This window comes from Herpailurus yagouaroundi, unplaced genomic scaffold (genome assembly GCF_014898765.1).
Source record: "Herpailurus yagouaroundi ecotype Mexico unplaced genomic scaffold, PumYag 387, whole genome shotgun sequence".
Lineage (NCBI taxonomy): Eukaryota > Metazoa > Chordata > Mammalia > Carnivora > Felidae > Herpailurus > Herpailurus yagouaroundi.
In genome coordinates, this window is record NW_024412604.1 from 642,507 (window position 1) to 665,425 (window position 22,919).

At 42.5% G+C, this 22,919-nt stretch overlaps 1 protein-coding gene across 1 annotated transcript in view; it reads right to left on the bottom strand.

The window, feature by feature from the left end:
* The window catches only part of TXNRD3 (thioredoxin reductase 3), a 53,617-nt gene extending 43,758 nt beyond the window's left edge, over positions 1-9,859 (bottom strand). The window contains exons 1-6 of the mRNA XM_040463266.1: positions 9,710-9,859; positions 9,555-9,615; positions 8,168-8,277; positions 5,691-5,795; positions 5,163-5,235; positions 2,673-2,792 (exon numbers count right to left, since the gene is read on the bottom strand). Coding sequence (XP_040319200.1) covers positions 2,673-2,792; positions 5,163-5,235; positions 5,691-5,795; positions 8,168-8,254 — 385 coding nt within the window. The 5' untranslated portion in view covers positions 8,255-8,277; positions 9,555-9,615; positions 9,710-9,859. The remainder of the gene's footprint in view (positions 1-2,672; positions 2,793-5,162; positions 5,236-5,690; positions 5,796-8,167; positions 8,278-9,554; positions 9,616-9,709) is intronic.
* Positions 9,860-22,919: the final 13,060 nt, after the last annotated feature.

Below are 22,919 nucleotides of genomic sequence, written 5' to 3' on the forward strand. Positions count from 1 at the left end.
TTCAGCATGTTTTCATTTCCTTTCTCTTACCCCTTAATCTATGACTTGTCTTGGCCATTCCATGGAGCCTATGCCTAAAAACTAAGCTCTAAATTCCATGTGATGGCTGGTTAAGTATTTCTTAGTGTAGCACCTTGAAATTAACTTAGAAACATTCTGTATGTGGAACTTTGAGGAATCTAATATAAGATTTTACTCACTCCAGGAAACTAGGAATATTAAGCCTTTAGATGAGTTTAGGGACATAATCTGGCCCTTCAGGGGGGTAAAGTGGCATAAACATCTGCCCCACTGTCCCTTCCTGAAAGTGCAGAGTCCCAGCAATGCAGGGCAGTGTGCACGGACAGGGCTGACACACCAAGTTCTCAGCTCGTGGGGAACCCGGCCTTGGCGTGTCGCCTGTACACAGCCCTGCCTGGCTGTCCCCATCACAGGCCACCTGCACATTTCCATCCTTCATGGCCTTTCTCCATCTCAGGGTGTTTGGTGTTTTCTCCCCACTTGGCCATGATTACCCAAGTAACTACCTAACTGCAAATCTAAAATGTACCTAATTCAAACCCTATTCCAACTCATTTGGCCTTTTCTGCAGCACTTCCCTCCACTTCGTTCTTGGCTGAGACTCCCCATGCCTGGAATCTTGCCCTTAAAAATCTAGGGTCTCCTGGCTTCCGATGACACACCTCTCCTAGTTTTCCTCGTCTTCCTCGCCCACTCCTTATCAGGATCCTGTCTCTGTCTTCTGTTCTTTTCTACCCAGAGGGTTTCCCTGGCCCCTCTCAGCAATTCCTAAGACTTGAACCGCCACCTACAGTGTGGGTGGCAAACCCAGGCCCTGCCCAGACCTCGCTCAAGCACAAACTGTCCCCAGATAGCGAACTCCACCAGGATGTTCCGCAGCGGCCCAAGGTGGACAATCCACGCAAGATGCAGAATTCAGGGAGCAGGAAACTTGAAGGTGAAGACGACCCCGTGGCTAAACTATCAAATGCAGACACCTCATTTTATCTACAACCAGTTGGCCCTGGAACTGGACCGAAAGCTCTCCATGGAGCTGAGCATCTGGGGAAATCTGTCCGTGAAGAGTCTGTCCAGCCACAACTCACTGTGCTGAACTCCAACCACACCTGGCCACTAACTCACACTTGCCCGTGTTTTCCAGCTCGGCCAAAACACTACATTGTCGCCCAGTCCCTCTTCCTGGATTCCTTCCTCTCCTTCACCGTCTACCCCACCTGTGACCTGGGGGGCCTGGCAGAATCACCTGCAAGGACACGCTCATGCACACATTTCTTCAGTCAAAATCTCTGGGGAGACAGACAAATCCTTGAAATTTTTTTTAATTCCGTATTTGTTATTCTAAAGCGACAAAATCACCGATCCACTCCTAGCCTGTCAATTCCAGGCCTTAAATCCTTGAGATCCACCTCATACTCTCCAGTCTGAATCCAGCCTTTGCCCAGGCCTGGTCCTTTTCTCCTCTGGGTTAGGTAACAGCACCCCACCTCACCTCCATGTCTTTGGACCTGCCCCCCCTCCCCACCTCCAGCCTGCTAAATTCCCTGGTGCCACCAGAGGGATCCAGAATCCAAACTGTGGTTCAGGTTCCTCTCCTACAGACACTCGATGGCTCTCTTACTACCTTTGGAGTCAATCCTCACTCCTTCAGATGGCACTGAAGAGCCTTCACAACTGCTTCTCTGTAACCTCATTTCTGCCAGCATCCCTCCCCCATTCTCCATGCCAGCCATTCACTTATCCGCCAAGTACTCCGTGTTTTCTCACAGCTCGGCAGTTCAGAGCAAGCTGCTCCCTACCTTCAACAACCCGCTTCTCTGTGGCCCTCAAGATGCAGCTCAAGGGTCACCTCCTCCACCTCGGACTCTCAAGGCCACCTTAAGTGCCCCCTGAAGGTAATCCTCAAAACCTCACCATGAATTACAGTGCATGGAATCGCTTCTCTTCTCTTCTCTTCCAACAGACTGTGGTCTGCTTAAGGGCAAGGAGCCGTATTTTCTCATATCTGTATCCTCAGAGCCTACCCCGGAAGTATTTATCGCACGAATTTGGTTTCCATCTTTCATTAACCAAAGACATATATAACCACTGGTGAAGTAGAAAATGTTATCACAATAATGGATAAAATTCAAACAATGACCCTGGCTGTTCTATTCTCTTTATACCTAAAGGAAATCTGAAAATAGCAATTATTCTCTCTCATGTTCTGCAAAGGGTCTGAGATGGCTGTACCTGTCACAATCCCTCCCTACGCACCAAGGCCCCTGACAGCAGGGCCAGGCTTAAAGCAACCACCCCTGACACCCCTGTGCCAAAGTGGGGTCCTAACAAGTGTTCATTAAATGAATTTCAGACTCAACTACAGTAACATAAATCACCAGCCTTTCTCTAAGAAACTCATTCTATCAGGGGACCTGGATGGCTCATCAGTTAGGCATCCGACTTCAGCTCGGGTCATGATCTCATGGTTCATGGGTTTGAGCCCTGCATTGGACTCTGTCCTGACAGCTCAGAGCCTGCTTCGGATTCTGTGTCTCGCTCTCTCTGCCCCTCCCCTGCTTATTCTCGCTCTCAAAAATAAACATTAAAAAAAGAAAAAAAACGCATTCTGTCTTCTTTTCTCCCAATCCACATTTTTATATACTATTACCCACCTTGTTGACCATACTCCCAGCCAAATTTCCTGGAGTCATTTAATGCCTGCCCCAAAAGGGCAGCTTGATGCATCAATTTCTTAGGAACACAGCCCACATTCACACAAGTGCCGCCAAGACCTAAGAAAGAAAAGAACAGTTTTAATGTTTCCTCTGTGTCTGTGTCGGCATGTGTGTGGTTTTACATATGTACGGAGCAGGTGTTGTTGAAACATGGAAATGACACACTCAGATGGTTATAGGGCCAACCTCACACCCCACAAAAACATACACATGATTGGGGCACCTGTGTGGCTCAGTTGGTTAAGTGTCCGACTTAGGCTCAGGTCATGATCTCACGACTCATGAGTTCGAGCCCTGCATCAGGCTCTGTGCTGACAGCTCAGAGCCTGAAGCCCTCTTTGGATTCTGTGTCTCCCTGTCTCTCTACCCCTTCCCAGCTCACTCTCTGTCTCTGTCTCTGTCTGTGTCTCTCCTTCAAAAATAAATATTAAAAAAAAAAAAAATGCACATGATTAACTCAAACTTTTTAACTGAGTCCATGAAGGAGACCAGGGATGAGCAAAAATACAAATGTACAGGGGCGCCTGGGTGGCTTAGTTGGTTAAGCATCTGACATCGGCTCGGGTCATGATCTCATGGTCCATGAGTTCGAACCCCGCATTGGGCTCTGTGCTGACAGCACAGAGCCTAGATCCTGCTTCAGATTCTGTGTCTCCCTCTCTCTCTGTCCCCCACCCTGCTCGTACCCTGTTTCTCTTTCTCTCTCAAAAAATAAACATCAAAAAAATTTTTAAAAATACAAATATACATATGAATAGTCTTCTGGGGAGAGAATCTAAAACTTTCCTTTGAATCTGACCCCTAAATGGATCAGAGCTGTATTAGATTAATTAGATGGGTACCAGACCGAGGGTTGGAACCCCAGCTTCCAGCCCTTATTCTCTGGAAGTCTGACTCCTTCTCTGAGCTAACATTAGGTCCACTGCAAGCTCCCTGGTGACACTACTCTGAATCTTGAACGGAACAAAACAGGCCATGCGGGAGTGCTCCAGTGCAGGGCACGAATCAGAAAATTCTGTCTTTGATCACAGTCTCTCTTCTGGTCATCCAGAGAAGTAGGACATTTCTGGACAGGAGAGAAAGAGGGAAGAGGGCAGGAGGAGACAGGGAGAAAAAAAAAAAGCCAGGTATACACACACATTTTTTAACATCCACATGTTACAAGGAAAATCAAGACAGATTAGCTTTACTGTATGAAATTCTAGGCTAAAATTTTTGAGTACATTTGAATTGTAAACACGATTTTCACATTTAAAAAATATTTTTTTTAATGTTTATTTTTGAGAGAGAGAGAAAGAGAGAGTGTGTGCAAGCGGGGTAGGGGCAGAGAGAGAGGGAGACACAGAATCCGAAGCAGGCTCCAGGCTCTGAGGGGTCAGCACAGAGCCCGACACGGGGCTCGAACCCATGAACTGTGAGACAGTGACCTGAGCCGAAGTCGGATGCTTAACCGACTGAGCCACCCAGGCGCCCCATTCACATTTTGTCAGAGTTCTGGCAGGAAACGGATGACACCCTCAAGCTGGGAAACAGAGGAGAGTTTATAGAGAAATGATTACAGGGGTGTGGGCACGAAGAGTGAAGAGGGACAGAACAGCGGACCAGCGTCAACCCCACATGAAGGGGCAAGCACACTGAGCATGTGGCACAGCCCACAGAGGGGCGGCCGTGAAAGGGGAGGTGGCCTTCCATACACCTGCAGTGACCACCAGGGAGGGACCAGCAGGGACGGAGTCAGGGAATGAAGACCATCCTCCTTCTGTTCTCCTCCCATGACCACTAACTGGCTGAGCAAGGGGACAAGGCTGCCAATTCGCCAGCCTTCTGGGGCACAGAGCAGGGTAGAGACACGGAGAATGGATCTGACACACGAATGGAAAATATCCAACACAGAATCTGTGTGTTCTATGAAGATGAACGTTCTCATCTTTAGCTGGAAGCCCAACGTGCACTTTACTAAGTGACCTGGACAATCACACACACACACACACACACACACACACACACACACACTAACCGGACTGACCGTCCTGCCGCTAGGAGAGCAGCTATGAAATTGACACAGAAACACAGACCAGTGTTAAGGCAAGCTTAGGTCAGCACCACATGGTATAAATACACGGTGACTGCAACTAAGTGAAAACGTTAGCACAGGTGTGCAAGAATTATTACAGCACGAGTGTTGGAATATTGGAACCATGGAATTCTTTCTTTTTGCAAAATGTTCCTTAGTGATTTTTGTGTTCCCTTTCCCAATCACCACATGTTAACTATGAGATCTTAGATGAGTTATTCAACCTGCCTCACCTATGAAACAGGCCGGTTGTACCTCTTGAGACTGTTATGAGGATTAACTAGATTGAAGAAAGCCAAAGATGTATGGAAACAGCAGAAAACAAGTCACAACAACAAGGCAAAAGCGCTTACCCCAGGACGTGCCCTGAGGTGATGGGACCACAAAGTCTAGCACCATAACTTTCTTTCCCAAGATGGCAGCTTCCTACAAAAAAAAGGTACAGATAAAGTTCTCGTCATTTTCCTGACAATCCCCCAGTTTTTCTCTCCCTGAAAGGAAAAGACTATGTAAGAACACAGCCTTTACTTTTTATTATCACAGTAAAACCTTGGACTGTAACGTCAAAATTGGCTTTTCTAAAGTAGGGGAAGGGGGCGCCTGGGTGGCTCAGTCGGTTAAGCGGCTGACTTTGGCTCAGGTCATGATCTCGCAGTCCGTGGGTTCGAGCCCCGCGTCGGGCTCTGTGCTGACTGCTCAGAGCCTGGAGCCTGTTTCAGATTTTGTGTCTCCCTCTCTCTCTGACCCTCCCCCGTTCATGCTCTGTCTCTCTCTGCCTCAAAAATAAATAAATGTTAAAAAAAATAAATAAATAAAGTAGGGGAAGAAGTGCTTATGGCAATCGCCAGGAAAATTATCTCTGAGTTTCATTATTTTCATACCTGAGCACACGCAAGGCCACCAGAACCGCCCCCAATGACAATGAGGTCATAATCGTATGTTGAGTCTTCCTGAAGGAGCTTCTGTAACAAACCACTCTGATGTGCCTACGGTGTAATCAAAGGAGAGAGTATGGCATGACCTTTTAAAAATCTGTTTCTTTGTACCCTATGTTTAATCAGCATGGATTGCTTTTCTAAAACTCTTAGAAACAGTCTCTAATTGGACTTTAAGATACAAAACAGATGAACATAAGGGAAGGGGAGCAAAAATAATATAAAAACAGGGAGGGGGACAAAACATAAGAGACTCTTAAATATGGAGAACAAACAGAGGGTTGCTGGAGGGGTTGTGGGAGGGGGGAGGGGCTAAATGGGTGAGGGGCTTAGGGAATCTACTCCTGAAATCATTGGTGCACTGTATGTTAATTTGGATGTAAATGACATAATAAATTTTTAAAAAGCACAAGAAACAGTCTCTAATTTATCTAACTTCGAATTATAAATTTATCTAGATGGTATTCAAATGGGGTCCAACTAGATAGAATGTATGCCAAGTACATACATTTTTTGTTCATTATCACCTGACATCTAGACATGTGTCAAATAACCCACAGGTCATGGCTTTTTGTCAGATGAGGTCATGTGCCTTGGTCTAACCATCAAAATATCATAACCCAGTACAGTAAAATATAAAATAGCCAAGCATCATTTCTCAAAATCCTCTATCTTCTGTTCACCTGTGGTAGGCTTTATTTTGAAACTCTTCTGCATCATCAGCAGGATATACACTTTACATTTTTACCTGGTTTCTCATGATTTGACCTAAATTTTGCAGCTTCTTAGTAACCTTCCTATACAACACAAAACTTTGCTTTTTCTTTCAACAGTGGTCACAAAGGCTGGCTCTCGCACAATGTCTCTTGCTGGCTTGGCCTGCCTTTTGAGCAAAGTAGCTTGGGCGAGGGGCGCCTGGCTGGCTCAGCCAGTTGAGCGACTGACTTCGGCTCAGGTCATGACCTCCCAGTTCGTGGGTTCAAGCCCCGCGTCGGACTCTGTCTGACAGCTCGGAGCCTGGAACCTGCTTCCGATTCTGTGTCTCCCTCCCCGTCTGCCCCTCCCCTGCTTGCACTCTTTCTCTCCCTCTCTCTCAAAATAAGTACACATTAAAAAAAAAAAATTGTAGCTTGGGTGAGGTTAGACGTTCAATGTGTGAGGTAACAACAGTTTTCTTTATGTGAAGATGGGAGCTCCATCCACAACGCTGGCTTTAGGGACACCAGGTGGCACCAGCTCATCCTGGGAAGCACAGTGGAAAAGCTACTTAACTATGGGATTCAGCGCAGGCCACACGGCCCCCGAAGGATGGGTGTCCCTGGAGGCTTTTGGCACATTCTAAGAAGGACTCCTCTGGCCTCCTGACTTCAAGCTGCCCTTAGGAAACTGTGAATCCTAAGCATCAGCCATGCAAGGCAGCTCCTTTCATAAGAAATGGAATTGATGGGGCGCCTGGGTGGCTCAGTCGGTTAAGCCTCTGACTTTGGCTCAGGTCATGATCTCACAGTTTGTGAGTTCGAGCCCTGCGTCAGGCTCTGTGCTGACAGCTCAGAGCCTGGATCCTGCTTCAGATTCTGTGTCTCCCTCTCTGTCCCTTCCCTGTTCATGCTCTGTTGCTCTCTCTCTCTCTCTCTCTCTCAAAAATAAACATTAAAAAAAAAGTTTTTTTTAAGTGGAATTCAGAACTCTACGTTCTGACATCTTCTCCAGGTTACGAGTGGCAAGACCAGCACTCCGTAGGTGTTTAGGGATCTCTAGATTAAGGTACATACTTCCATGGGAACTGGGTGATGGCTTCTGGGACTAATGAAGCAGGTTGTTAATAGATAACAATGCTGATCATAGATTAACATACAATGCAGACAATCTATTTTCCCAAGAAAATGTAATTTTAAGTTACAATCTGAAATAGAAGTATTTAATCACTACTACCACTTACATACATACATAAAAACTATAAGGGAACAGGATTTTAATAAAAGTAAGCAGTTATAGAATAAGGATCTAACTTAAAAAGAAACAGCAATCTGGGGGGCCAGGGTGGCTCAGTCGGTTAAGTGCCAGATTTCAGCTCAGGTCATTATCTCACAGTTTGTGGGTTCTAACCCCGCATCAGGCTCTGTGCTGACAGCTCAGAGCCTGGAGCCTGCTTTGGATTCTGTGTCTCCCTCTCTCTTTGACCCTCTCCCACTCGCTCTCTCTCTCTCTAAAATAAACATTAAAACAAAAATGAAAAAAAGAAACAGCAATCTCATCTATCACTACTTTCAAGATGATCTGATAACTCTCTTACATGCTTTTCCATTTTACAACTTCCAAAAGACAAATGAATAGACTCCTAAAAGCCATTCTCACCCCTTTTGAATAAATGTGAAAACAAACTTTGAAGAAACAGCATTAAAAACATATAATACTATTTTTACCTGGAAAGTTCGATCGCATCCACCCATATGCACTTTATTCACAAAAATATTGGGCACAGTTCTCTGATTAGTGATTTCTGACAGCATTTCTTGAACATTGGCCCCATCATCTGAAGAATAAAAACTTAAATATGTAAAAACATTGAAAGGGTTCCAAACTTTTGGGAGTTGAACAGAAGTGTTACAACACCAAACGCTCACATGCACACAGCCATAAAAGGTCAGTATTTACATATTTATATATTATATAACTTCACAAAATGATGACTCAAGAAGAGGAAACACCCATGTATTTTCAAAGGAAACAAAGAATAAAGGCAAATCTATAAATTCATTTAAAACAAATCCTTCTAAATTAGATTTTGATGCATTATTCAGTGGCCATGCCAAGACAAATAGGTAAGAATCTCCTTTAAAGAGCAAATATCAAGATATAATCTGCTTCAACTGTAATAACTCAGAAAATACTGCCTATAATTACATGTGAAAAATCTTTATGACCCATAGTCCAAGTGTATCCTCCACCCCGAAAAATAAAACAAGGCCACGACTACCTCTGACTCCCCTATTTGGTATACGCCGCAGAAAAGTCTCAAAGATTCAGGAACATTTCACTTGTTAAGGAGACAAGGCTAAGAGGAGTTGGTGAAGTCTGGTGGAGGCAGAAACTAAACTGTTTTCAGTTCACCACCCTGGTTCCCACCCTTGCAGACCACATGTGTAAAGTGCTCAGTTAATATTAGCTGGATGGATGAGAGATGACAAGAATTCAAAAGCGTAAAGCTGAAAAGTTCCTGTGTTTCCCTGCATGGCTAATACAATCAGGAAGTAAGGGTAGTTTCTTTTCATTTATAACAGCTTAATCTATTTTGCCAGAAAGTTGGCAGATACTTATGACACGCCTTGAAGGGTTTCAAGGTTAGCCGTTTATACATCTTCCTCCTGCTCCCTTCCCTCAAATATGAAAAGCATATAAATAAAAAAATCTAGGGGCGCCTGGGTGGCTCAGTCGTTTAAGCATCCAACTTCGGCTCAGGTCATGATCTCACACTCCGTGAGTTCGAGCCCCGTGTCGGGCTCTGTGCTGACAGCTCAGAGCCTGGAGCCTGCTTCGGATTCTGTGACTGCCTCTCTCTCTGCCCCTCCCCTGCTCACGCTCTGTCTGTCTGTCTCTCTCTCTCTCAAAAATAAAGAAACATAAAAAAAAAATCTACACCCAGTTATTTGTCATGTAGTGTTCTATTTTCTGCATGGTTGAGTGTAGACAAAGACGGCTCGCCTAACCCAAAGAGACAAGAGTAAATTGAACTGAACAAAGCAAACGGCAGGTAGTTAGTCTTGTTGATGTTTATTAAAAACAAAAGTATACACTACCCATCCTACTTACCAACTTGATCAAGTTCCAAGATATTACACTGAACGCCCAAAGAAGAAAACAGTTCTTTAACCTGTAACAAAAATGTACCTGGGTTTTACACTCAGGAAGATTCAACAGAGCTACAAAATATGGCATACAGGTATTCGAAGTAGATGTCCAGTTACCTAATCGCAGTCAAAGTAGTATTTTAAGGTCCCCTTTTCACCATCACTTAACACCCTTCACGCCCTCAGCCCTCCAGAGAAAGCCCAGACGTTCCACTTCCGGGACAGAGGCACTGGGAGCTTGGCAGAACGGCTCCCTGGTGAAACACCCACAACTGGTGAAAACTACTAAAGAAACAATCATTTAAAGTCTCTGGGAATTGTCCTAAGGGCACACAGCAAATGAAGCATTTAGTCAAGCAACTCTGGTAGATCAGAGTCATGAGCCGCACCCTCCCGCCCCTGCCCCTAGGTCAGCTAGATAGAAGCTCTATTTCAAGTGTGAACAAGAAAATGAGGCTCCCTAATCCCTGAAATCCCTGGCACCAGAAGGGGCAGGCCACTGGCATTTCTTAGTCTCACCACCGCTCAGAGTGGCAAAAGCCACCATTCGTGGAGAGTGTGGCTAACGACACAGGGGCTCCGTTCCTCCCTTCTTTCACCCAGCCCCCACTCACAGATCAAAGGCTCTACCCCCGGCCAAAAATACTGTACAGCAAGGTTTCGGGCTGGGAGAGGTAAGCCAACAAGACCAGAGGCTATAGTCCGCACCCAGAACCCCACTCATAAAGCAGGGTTGTCACGCCAAGAGAATCAGGTCGCTGTCCCACCCCTAGGTCTGGAGCAAGGTCTCAGAGATTTTGCCCAGGGGAAGAGGTAACCTAAGATCAGAGAGGCCAAAGCTCTATCCAAAAGAAAGGACTTTATTTGAAATAGACTGGGGGGGAGGGGGGAGGGGGGAGGCAGGGAGGTCAAAGTCTAAAGGCACTCTTGAAAACAATGAAGATTCTGGTGGTAAGAAAAAAGGAGAAGGCTGGTAGCTTCCTGAGAGTAACAGACAATTGCAAGCCAGCAAGTTTACCAAAGAAAGCCAAGAAGCTTTGGCCAATAGCCCCTCTAGGGTCAGAATGAGTCACAAATAGGCTTCAAAAACTACCCCTGCAAAGGGGTCCAGACCTCACTGGACAAGAGCGTAGACAAGGCTTCGGCTCAGGTCATGATCTCACTGTTCGTGAGTTCGAGCCCCGTGTCAGACTCTCCACTGTCAGCATAGAGCCTGCTTCAGATCTTCTGTCCTCCCCTCTCTCGGCCCTTTTTCTCTCACACTCTTTCTCTCTCTCTCAAAATAAATAAACATTAAAAAAAAAAAGTTCACTGGAGTGCCTCAACATAGATTTAAACTGGCAAAAGAAAATAATTAGCATACTTGAGGATACATGATTAGAGATCGTGCAACCTGAAACCACAGAGAAGAAAGAAGGGGGGGAAAATGGATAGTGTCAGAGAAACAGGTCAGAGAAACTGAGCACACCAACATACACAAGGTGAATATGAGAAAAAAAGAAAGGAGAAGGAAGTTTTTGAAGAAATGTCTAAAAATGTCCCCAATTTGATGAAAAACAGTAATCTACATATCCAAGAAGTTCAACAATCTTAAAGTAAGATAACTTAATAGGAAACGGGTCAAAGATCTACAGCAATGAAGTGTATGCCCAATGAAGAAAACACCGAATTTAAAATGGCAGAAAATCCTGCGGCATTTTTAATGGCATGTAAGTCACCCACTCCTTGATGTTTCAAGGCACAATAAGAGGTGAGCAGCAGCCTGGGCCCCAGTTCCGTTCCACAAAATGGGGAGAGCACACAGCCCAACTGTGCATGTTCTAACTCAAGGGCTGCCTTAGGGATCGGTCTCTGTGATGCCTAACTCAGAGTTCAGATGGTCAAAAGTGGCTGGGATCTTAGGCTAGTGGAAGCCATGAGGAGCAGTGGGGGTCACTCACGAAAACTGAAAATGGACTACAAATCTGCAGACGATTGGGGGCAAGAAATTACAGGCAGGAGACTACAAGATAACAGCTAAGGTCCCAAGTAGAAGCAGGGGAAAGATTCTTGAGGAATTTAACACACCTTAAAGATTTTTTTTTAAGTGTATTTATGTATTTTGAAAGACAGCGAGAGAGAGAAAGGGAGAAAGAGAGAGCATGCACCCACGCACAAGCAAGAAGGAAAGGGGCGGAGAGAGAGGGAGAGAGAGAGAATCCCAAAAAGGCTCCATACTGTCAGTGCAGAGCCTGACATGGGGCTCGAACTCGCAGTGAGTTCACGACCTGAGCTGAAATCAAGAGTTGAATGCTTAACTGAATGGGCCACCCAGGCGCTAATATACTTCAAAACAGCCCTGTATAGGGGCACCTGGGTGGCCCAGTCAGTTGAGCATCTGACTTCGACTCAGGTCATGATCTCACGGTTCACAAGTTTGAGCCCCGCGTCAGCTCTACGCTGACAGCTCGGAGCCTGGAGCCTGCTTCAGATTCTGTGTCTCCCTCTCTCTCTGCCCCTCCCCTGCTCATGCTCTGTCTCACTCTCTCAAAAATAAAGGTTAACAAAACCAAACCAAAACAGCCTTGTATACAGGAAAATTGAGCTCACGTGTGAAAAGCACAGACAGCACCAGGGAAGACAAATGTCCAGAAAAGGCCTAAAAAGATGGCAAGACTTCATGCTGCACTGATTAGTGAAGTTCTCCCCCAGCATGAAGCCAGTCTGCAAAGACTATGACAGGTAGCTGTTTTATATGCTGAATTTTCAACTAAAGATCATATGCATACAAAGAAATAAAAGAACACGACCCATTCAAAGGAAAATACAAATCTCCAAAAACATCCTGAACAAATACAGCCTTCAGATTTACTTGACAAAGACTTTAAAACATTTTTTTAATGTTTTATTTATTTTTGAGAGAGAAACAGAGACAGAGACAGAGTGCAAGTGGGGGAGGAGCAGAGAGGGAGACACAGAATCCAAAGCAGGCTCTAGGCTCCAAGCTGTCAGCAGAGACAGAGCCCGACATGGGGCTTGATCTCGCGAACTGTCAGATTATGACCTGAGCCGAAGTCGGACGCCCTAACCGACTGAGCGACCCAGGCACCCCTTACAACAACTATTCTAAACACAAAGAGAAAAATACAAAGAGTTAAAGGAAATCAGGAAAATGATACAGAAGTAAAAAGAGATTATCAACAAAAAGATAAGAAATAACCACACAGAAACTCTAAAACTGAAAAATCCAATGACTGAATTGAAAAAGTCACTGGATGGGCTGAACGGAAAACTCCCAACACGCAAAAGAAAGGATCAGTGAATTTGAAGATGGGGCATTTGAAATTACTGTGAGGCACAAAAAGGAAAAAGAATGAATAAAAATGAACACAGAATAAGAGATTTAAAGGACATCGTAAAGTAGAACAATATATACATTACAGGAATTGAAGAAAGAATCATAGAGCTTATTTGAAGAAATCATGGCCAAAAACTCCCCAAATTTGAGGAAAGAGATAGATATACAAACACAAGAAACTAAAAGAAAACCCAAAGGAAAAGCTCAAAAAGACCCAAATCAAGAAAAACTGTAATCAAACTCTTGAAAGACAAAGACAAGGAGGTGATATTGAAAGTACCAAGGACAAAGTAACTTACAAGTAACAAGTACAAGGAATCCTCCTAAGATTATTGGTGGACTTTTCAATCAAAACCTTGTAGTCCAGAGGCAGAGGGATGAAATATTTAAAGTGTTAAAAGGAAAAAACCATCAACCAAGGATTCTATGTCTGGCCACAAACCAACAAACCAACAACACAAACCAAAAAACCCAGTCCTTCAAATATGAGGGGAGGGGCACCTGGGAGGCTCAGTCGGTTGAGCATCCAACTTCGGCTAGAGTCATGATCTCATGGTTCGCAGGTTTGAGCCCTGCATCGGGCTCAATGCTGACAGCTCAGAGCCTGGAGCCTGCTTGAGTTCTGTGTCTCCCTCTCTCTCTGCCCTTTGCCAGCTCACACTGTCTCTCTCAGAAATAAATAAACATTTTAAAAAAAGTTTTTTTTAAATATGAGGGGAGAAATTAAGACTTTCCCAGATAAACAAAAATTGAGGTAGTATTAATACTAGGCCTGCCCTACAAGAAATGCTAAAGAAAGTCCTTCAAGTTGAAATGAAACAATGTTATTTGGAAATTCAAAGCCATATGAAGATGCAAAATTCTCCAGTAAAGCTAAACATATGGACAAATATACAAACAAGTATTATTATGATTTTAGTTCATAATTACATTTTTTTTAATGTTTATTATTTTCAGAGAGAGAGCAAGCATGAGCATGAGAGGGGGAGAGGCAGAGACAGAATCCCAAGCAGGCTCCATGCTATCAGCACAGAGCCCAACATGGGGCTCAGTCCCATGAACTGTGAGACTATGACCCGAATGGAAACCAAGAGTCAGACACTTAACTGAATGAACGACCCAGGTGCCCTCATAAGTACATTTTCTTACTCTTATATAAGGTTTAAAAAAAAAAACCAATAGCATAAAAATAACTATAAATCTATAGTGATGGATACATATCTATAAAGATGTAATCTGTGACACTGACAATGTAAAAAGAGGCAGAACTACCAAGGAGCAGAGTTTTTGTGTGTGGCGAAGTTAAGTTGCTATCAGTTTAAAACAGGTAATACCTTTAGGATGTTATATATAATCCCCATGGTAGCCACAAAAATATCTAGCAAATACACACAAACGGACATGAGAAATGTCACTACAAAAAAATCAACTGAACACAAAAGAAGACTGTCAGAAAGAAAAGAATGGACAAAAAACCTGTAAGTTATCCAGAAAACAAATACAATGGCAAAAGTCCTTCCCTAACAACAATTACTTTAAATATAAATGGATTAAACTCAAATAAAATCAACAACAATTACTTTAAATATAAATGGATTAAACTCAAATAAAATCAAAAGACAAAGACTGTCAGACTGGATAAAAAGACAAGATCCAACATCATGCTGTCTAGAAGAGACTCACTTTAGAGCTAAGGACATACGTAAATTCAAAGTAAAAAGACAGAAAAGATATTCCATTAAATAGTAACCAAAAGAGAGCAGGGATGGCTATACTGATATAAGACAAAATAAACTTTAAATCAAAACTGTTATAACAGACTAAAAAGGACATCATAGGGGCACCTGGGTGGCTCAGTTGGTTAAGCATCTGACTTCAGCTCAGGTCATGATCTTGCAGTTTGTGGGTTCAAGCCCTGTGTTGGGCTCTGTGCTGATAGCTCTGTTTCAGATTCTGTGTCTCCCTCTCTCTCTGCTCCTCCCCGGCCTGCACTTTGTCCCTCCCCCTCTCTCTCAAAAATAAACATTAAAAAAATTTTTTTAAACATCATATAAGGATAAAAGAGTTAATATGCCAAGACGATGTAACAATTATATAGACGTATCCACCAAACATCAGAGCTTCAAATATATGATGCAAACCCTAAACAAGCTGAAGATAGAAATGGACAGAATTATAATTATAGTAAGAGACTTTAATATTCCACTTTCAAAACTAGATAGAACAACAAGACAAAAGATCAATAAGGAATCAGAGGACTGAAGAACACTGCAGACCAAACGGACTTCATAGACATATTACGAAATACTGAATCCAAGATAGGCAGAATACACATCTCAAGCACACATGGAACATTCTCCAGGGTAGACCATATGCTAGGCCACAAAACAAGTCTTAATTAAGAAAAAAAAAATGAAATCATAAAAAGTATCTGTTTTGATCACTGTAGAATGAAACTAAATATCAATAGCAGAAAGAAAACCAGAAAGTCCACAAATACGTGGAAATTAAACCAACACATTCTTAAACAATGGGTCAATGAAGAAATCACAAGGGAAATTAGAGAACATCTTCTCAAAGGAACATACAACATACCGAATAAAACAGTAAAATTTATGGGACCCAGTGAAAGTAGTGATTAAAGGAAAATCTATAGCTGTAAATGCTTATATTAAGAAAGAGAGAATATCTTTTTTATTTTGTTTTTATTGATTTTAGCAAGAGAGAGAGAGAGAGAGAAAGTGCAAGTGTGGGAGAGGGGCAGAGGGAGAGAAAGAGAATCTTAAGCAAGCTCCACACTCAGTGCAGAGCCCAATGTGGGGCTTTATCCCATGACCCTGGGATCATGACCTAAGACTAAATCAAGAGTCAGATGCTCAGCCAACTGAGCCACCCAGTCACCCCAAGAGGAAATATATTAATAATCTAACTGTACAATTTAAGAAACTAGAGAGTATAACTAAACTCCAAGCTAGCAATGGGGAGGAAATGACATAAAGATCACAGCAGAGATAAACAAAATAGAGAATAGAAAAACAATAGAGGAAATCAACAAAACCAAGAATCGGTTCTTTGAGAAGATCCACAAAATTTATATAACTTTAGCTACAATGACTAAGGAAAAAACAGAGAGGACTCAAATAACTAACATCAGAATTGAAAGAGCATTACTACTGTTTCTACAGAAAGAAAAAGAATTACAAGAGAGTACTATGAACAACTGTACATTACAAATTAGATAATCTACATGAAATCTATAAATTCCTAGAAACACACAACTTCCTAAGACTGAATCATGAATAGTGAATGGAAATAGACCTATAACTAGTAAGGAGACTGAACGTGCAATCAAAAGCCTCCCAACAAAGAAAAGCCCAGGACTAGATGGCTTCGCTGGTGAATTCTACCAAACATACAAAGAAGAAGAAACACCAATCCTCCTCAAACTCTTCCAAAACATTGAAGAGGGTACCCTTCTAAGCTCCCTCTAAGGCTAATGCACCATTACACTGATACCAAAGCCGGACAAAGACACTACGAGAAAACCACAGACCCTGATGAATAGTGATGCAAAAATCCTCAACAAAATAATAGCAATAAAAATTCAACAGTATATTAAAAGTATTATATACCATGGCCAAGTGGGATTTATTCCTAGAATGTACGTATGGTTCAACATGTAAACACAGATCAACATAATGCACCACATTAACAGAATGAAGGAAAGAAACTACACGATCATCTCAATGAATACAGATACAGCATTTAAGAAAATTCAACATCTTTTTCATGACAAAAACACTCAAAAAAACTAAGAATAAAAAAAACTACCTCAAGATGCTGAAGACCATATACGAAAAGCCCACAGATAATACCATACTTGACGGTGAAAGATTGAAAGCATTTCCTCTAAGACGAGGGGCAAAACAAGAATGCCCGCTTTCACCACCTCTATTCAACGCAGTACTAGAAATCCCAGCCAGAGAAATAAGGCAAAAAAAAAAAAAAAAAAAAAAGAAATAAAAGGCATCAAAATTGGAAAAGAAGTAAAACTCTCTCTGTTCAATGATTACTTATATGTATAAAACCTTAATGACTGTACCAAAGAACTGTTAATAAATTCAGCAAAGTTGCAGAATACAAAATCAACAGCAAAAAAATCAGTTGCTTTTCTACATACTAACAACGAACAATCTAAAAGAGAAATTAAGACAAAAACTCCACTTACAATAGCATAAAGAAGCATACTTAGGAATAAACTCAGGAAGGAGGCAAAGACTTGTACTCTGACAGCTATCTGTTGCTGAAAGAATTAGACACCGATAAATGGAAAGAAATCCCATGTTCATGGAATAGAAGACTTTACATTGCTAACACTAGCTACAGCAATCTACATATTTAGTGTAATCTCTATCAAAACCCCAAAAACAAATTTTGCAAAAATAGACAAATCCATCCTAAAATTCATACAGAATCTCAAGGGAAACCTGAAGAGTCAAAAACACCTTGAAAAGGAATAAAGTTGGAGGTCTCACACTTCCTGACTTCAAAAACTGCTACAAACTTACTGTAACCAAAACAGTACGATACTGGCATATAAACACAGACATAAAGATCAACGGAAGAAAACAGGAATTTCAGAAATAAAGTCTCACATATAAGGTTCAATGACTTTTTGACAAGGGTGCCAAGACCATTTAATGAGGAAAGGGCAGTCTTTTCAACAAATGGTGCTGAGAAAACTGGATGGATATCCAGCACGCAAAAGAACGAAGTTGGAGCCTTACCTAACACCACATGCAAAGATTAACTCAAAATGGATCAAAGACATAAACATGAGAGCTAAAACTATAAACCTTCTTAGAAGAAAACATAAGGCAAAAGCCTTACAACACTGGATTTGGCAATGATTCTTTCAATATGATACGAAAGGCACAGGGAACAAAGAAAACAGACAAATTGGATCTCCTGAAAATTAAAAACTTTTGTGCATCATAGGACACTATCAACGGAGGAAACTGTTGAGTTCCACTTGCAAATCACACACCTTGTAAGGGATTCACATCTAGAGTATATAGAGAACTCCTAAAAGTCAACAACAACAAATAACTCAATTTAAAAACTTGACACAGCACTTGAATTGACATTTCTCCAGAGAAGATATTAGCCATTATCAAATGGCCAATAAGGACGTGAAAAGATAGCCATCAGGGAAATGCAAATCAAAACCACAATGAGATGCCACTTTGTGCCCATTAGGATGACTCTTATCAAAACAAAAACAAAACAAAACAAAACAAAAAACAGAAAATAACAAGTGTTGGCAAGGATTTGGAGAAACTGGAAACTGTTGGTGGAAATGTGAAATGCTGTGACCACTACGGAAAACAGCATGGTAGTTCCTCAAAAAATTAAAAATTGAACTACCATATACACGATCCAGCAATTCCCATCTCCGCGTATATACCCAAAAGAACTCAAAGGAGGGACTCAAACATCAATTTGTACACCCCTGTTAACAACAGCAACATTCACAATGGCCTAAAGGTGGAAGCGACCCAAGTATCCGTCACTGGAGGAACACATATAATGGATTATTCAGAAAAGAAATTCTCTCAGGCTACAACCTGGAGGAACTTTGAGGATACTGTGCTCAGTGAAATAAGTGAGTCACAAGAAGGCATATCTTGCATGATGTCACTTATATGAGGCAACTAGAGTGGCTCAATTCATGGAGATGAAAACAGAATGGTGGTTTCCGGGGCTCGATGGGAAAGGGAATGAAGAATTTAGCTGGGGAAGATGAAACAGGTTCTGTGGACAGATGGCAGTGATGATGGTTGCACAGTAATGGTTAAAACAGTAAAATTTATGTTATATATATGTTACTGCCCCCCACAAAGCTGACAACGGATGTATGAAATTTTAACACACAAACATATGGATTCAGGACTGGGGAAACATGGCTTAAAGTTAATTTGGGGAAGAAGTTTAAAACCTCAGGGCGCTCCTGTGGGGCACCCAGGTGGCTCGGTCAGTTAAGCATCTGACTCTTGGTTTCAGCTCAGGCCGTAATCTCACAGGTTGTGAGTTTGAGCCCTGTGTCCGGCTCCCAGCTGGTAATGCAGAGCCTGGTTGGGATTCTCTCGCTCTCCCTCTCTCTCTGTCCCTCCACCACTCATGTGTGTGCATGCTCTCTTTCTCTCTCTCTCTCTCTCTCAAAAAAAAAAAAATAAATAAATAAACTTAAAAAAAAAATCAGGGCGTTTTTTCCACTGTAGTTTGGGCCATTATCCTAACAGTAACGTCTCCACTCATCTAGCTGTTTCCACAGTCTACTCTTCATACCATTGCCAGATTTCAAATCACAGACCTCTTCACTCCTCTTCTCAAAAGTCTGAGATGACTCTGCCCACATCATTAAGTCCACGCTTACCTAGGAGCATTTTAAGGTCTCCTCAATATGACTTTAAGTGTAAATTTCCAGCCATTTTCCAATTACTCTCCTGATTCCTATCATATCCCCTCCGTTCAGCCACACACTATTTTCATTTCAGCATCTCCTACTTTTGCTTATACTAATTCTTTGGCTAGATGCTCTTTTTTACCTACAGATATCCAATGTATCTCTCAAGAAACAGCTTACATACAATTTCCTGAAAATTTTCCGATCCGCCACACAAGCGATTATCTTTGCCTCTCATTCCTTTTTTTTTTTTTTTTCAGTCACTTCTTGCAGGACAGGAGAGCTGGCTGATTACTGCTCATTGGACTATGAGTTCTCAGTTTATTCATTTTTGTGTTTCCACAACACTAAGCTCCCATAATGCTTGTTGAATAATATTAGTGGCCCAATCAAGGAAGAAACCTCTCTGCTTGATTCCACACAGATGTTGAATAAGGTGTCCAATTTGGGGTGATACATTTCAAAGGTTCATAGTCAAACTTTTGTACAATTAAATTAGTGAAGGGTCAAGTATACAGATAAATGATATGAGTACATAAAGAAAATGGGCTGGGGGCACCTGGGTGGCTCAGTCAGTTAAGTGTCCGACTTCAGCTCAGGTCATGATCTCACAGTTCCTGGGTTCGAGCCCTGCGCCAGGCTCTGTGCTGACACCTCAGAGCCTGGAGCCTGCTTCAGATTCTGTGTCTCCCTCTCTCTCTCTGCCCCACCCCCACTTGTGTTATCTCTCTCTCTCTCTCTCTCTCTCTCTCTCTCTCTCTCAAAAAAAATAAAACATTTTTTAAAATAATAATAATAAAAAAAAGTGGGCTGCCTGGCCAGGTAAGAAAAACGCTGAGACAAAATACCAGAAGATCGATCATTCAAGTAAAAGCAGATTTCCTTTTTTTTTTTTTTTTTTAATGTTTTTTATGAGAGAGACAGAGCATGAGCAGAGGAGGGGCAGAGAGAGAGAAGGAAGCACAGAATCCGAAGCAGCTCCAGGCTCTGATCTGTCAGCACAGAGCCCAAAGTGGGGCTGAAACTCACAAACCATGAGATCAGGACCTGAGCCGAAGTCGGAAGCTCAAAGGACTGAGCCACCCAGGAGCCCCAATTGGCTCAAGTTCTAAAAAAAATCTAACAATCAGAGCTATACAATTATGTAATGTGACTGAAACTAGTTGCCACATTATTGGAAGTGTTGACAAACACAGGATGCAGGATCATTTGTCCTAAGATTTTCTTCATCAGCAAAGGCTCGACTAGAATGATCTAAGACCATTTATTTATTCAATTCACGTTACATGCCTGACACTATTCTAGGCCCCAGTGATACAACAGTGGACAGGTACCTTTCTGATCACTTGGCCCTTTTATAAGCTCCAAAGGACAACTTAAAAAGAGCAGAGATAGAAGGCAACGCCTGGAAACAGATCAATGCATACAGAAGAACTTGATGGTCATGATGAGTGAACATTCAAAGTAGCACAGAAAGGGGACGCCTGGGTGGCTCAGTTGGGTAAGCCTCTGACTTCAGCTCAGGTCATGATCTCACGGTTCACAACTTCGAGCCCTGTGTCAGGCTCTGTGCTGACAGCTCAGAGCCTGGAGCCTGCTTCAGATTCTGTGTGTGTGTCTCTGCCTCTCTCCCGCTCATGCTCGCTCTCTCTCTCTCTCTCTCTCAAAGATACATAAACATTAAAACAACATCAACAACAAAGTAGCACAGAAAGGATGGACTCTCCAATAAATGAAACAGTGATTATCTGGTAAGTCATAAAGAAAAAAACCAAACTGGATCTCCACTCACATCATCAGCATCAAGTACAGGTAGAAAAAAGGTGTGAGAAGGTGTCAGAAGCATGCTCCAAAACTTTCAGGAGCTAAACCAGGAGAGTATCTTTATGCCCTCGGAGGTAGAAACAGGTTTCTTAAAGATGATACAAAAAGCACAAAGGAAAAAGAAGTGACAGACTCAACTACATTAACCTTGGCAAATTTCAGTTAGCTGAAAAATCTCACAATCAGAATGAAAAGAAAAGCCAAATCTGGGAGGCTGCCAACACATATATCCAAAGGATCAGCACCCAAAATACACAAAGAACAGCTATGAATCAGAACAAAAATAAATACGTGACAGAGAAATGAGCATGAGATGTGAATTTCATAGAGAGGAAACGCAAATGACCTGTAAACACATGAGAAGATGTTTACCTTACTGGGGAAACTGAAAATTAAAGCCACAGAAAACTACCATTTCATAACTGCCAGAATGGCGATCATAAAATGTCTCAACAGTTGGCAAGAACTTGGAACAAGGGGAGCAGTTATATACTGCCAGCGGGATAATCACTTGGAAAAACGTCTTGGACTCACTTAGGCAAGGTCAGCTTCAAGATACCCACTCTAAGATAACGTGTTACATACTAGCACGTAGCTTACTTGCAAGAAAAGGCACAGCTGTACTGTTTTCAAGAGCAAAATACGAGACACAGCACAATCAATAAAATGTGGTATGATTCATCCTAAGGATTACAGATAGGAAAATTAACAAACCACAGCTGCAGATACTAACACGCGTGAATCTCTAAAACATAACTGCTGAGAGGAAAACTGCAGAATAATACATATGTATGATTTCTACTTTCATAAAGTACCAAAACAAGCCAAATGCAACAAAATATCATTTAAGGATATACATGTATTTGGGAAACTGTAAAGCAAAGCAAGGAATTTTGGACAGTGCTAAATCCCAGTGGGGGTGGGCTGGAGGGGTAGGGAGGAGTATGTTAATAAAGGGAAACCTCACTAAAATGTAGTTGGGGGTTCAGGAGGGATAGCTCTCACACCCTACCACTCCCCATCAATTGCAAACCCAACAAGAAGGAGAAGGATCTTGCTCACATACTATCACTACCCCAGCAGAAAGAAGAAAGCCTTTCTCAGCCCCAGGGAACAGCCTAGCCAGTACAGCCAGTGAAAAGCCATCATGTTCGGAATCCCCAGTTTACCCCAGAGGACTTCTTGTTTACAATGGCCCTGCCAATCTCCCCCTTCCTCTATAAAAAAGCAGCCCTCTCCTCTGTTCAGATTTGCCTACGGTTTTGCCTGTGGTTTCATGGTAGTTTGCTTGTCCTGGACTGTAATCCTGCTCTTCTTTTATTATTTTTTTTAACGTTTATTTATTTTTGAGACAGAGAGAGACAGAGCATGAATGGGGGAGGGTCAGAGAGAGAGGGAGACACAGAATCTGAAGCAGGCTCCAGGCTCTGAGCTGTCAACCAGACTTGGGGCTCAAACTCAGGAGCTGTGAGATCGTGACCTGAGCTGCAGTTGGACGCTTAACTGACAGAGCCACCCAGAGAGAGAGAGAGAGAGAGAGAGAGAGAGAGAGAGCGCAAGCGATAGCGAAAGAGAGCGTGTATGAGCAGGGGAGGAGCAGAAAGAGAGGGAAACAGAATCCGAAGCAGGCTCCAGGCTCTGAGCTGTCAGTAGAGCCCAACCCGGGGCTCGAACCGGAAAACCACAGATCACAACCTGAA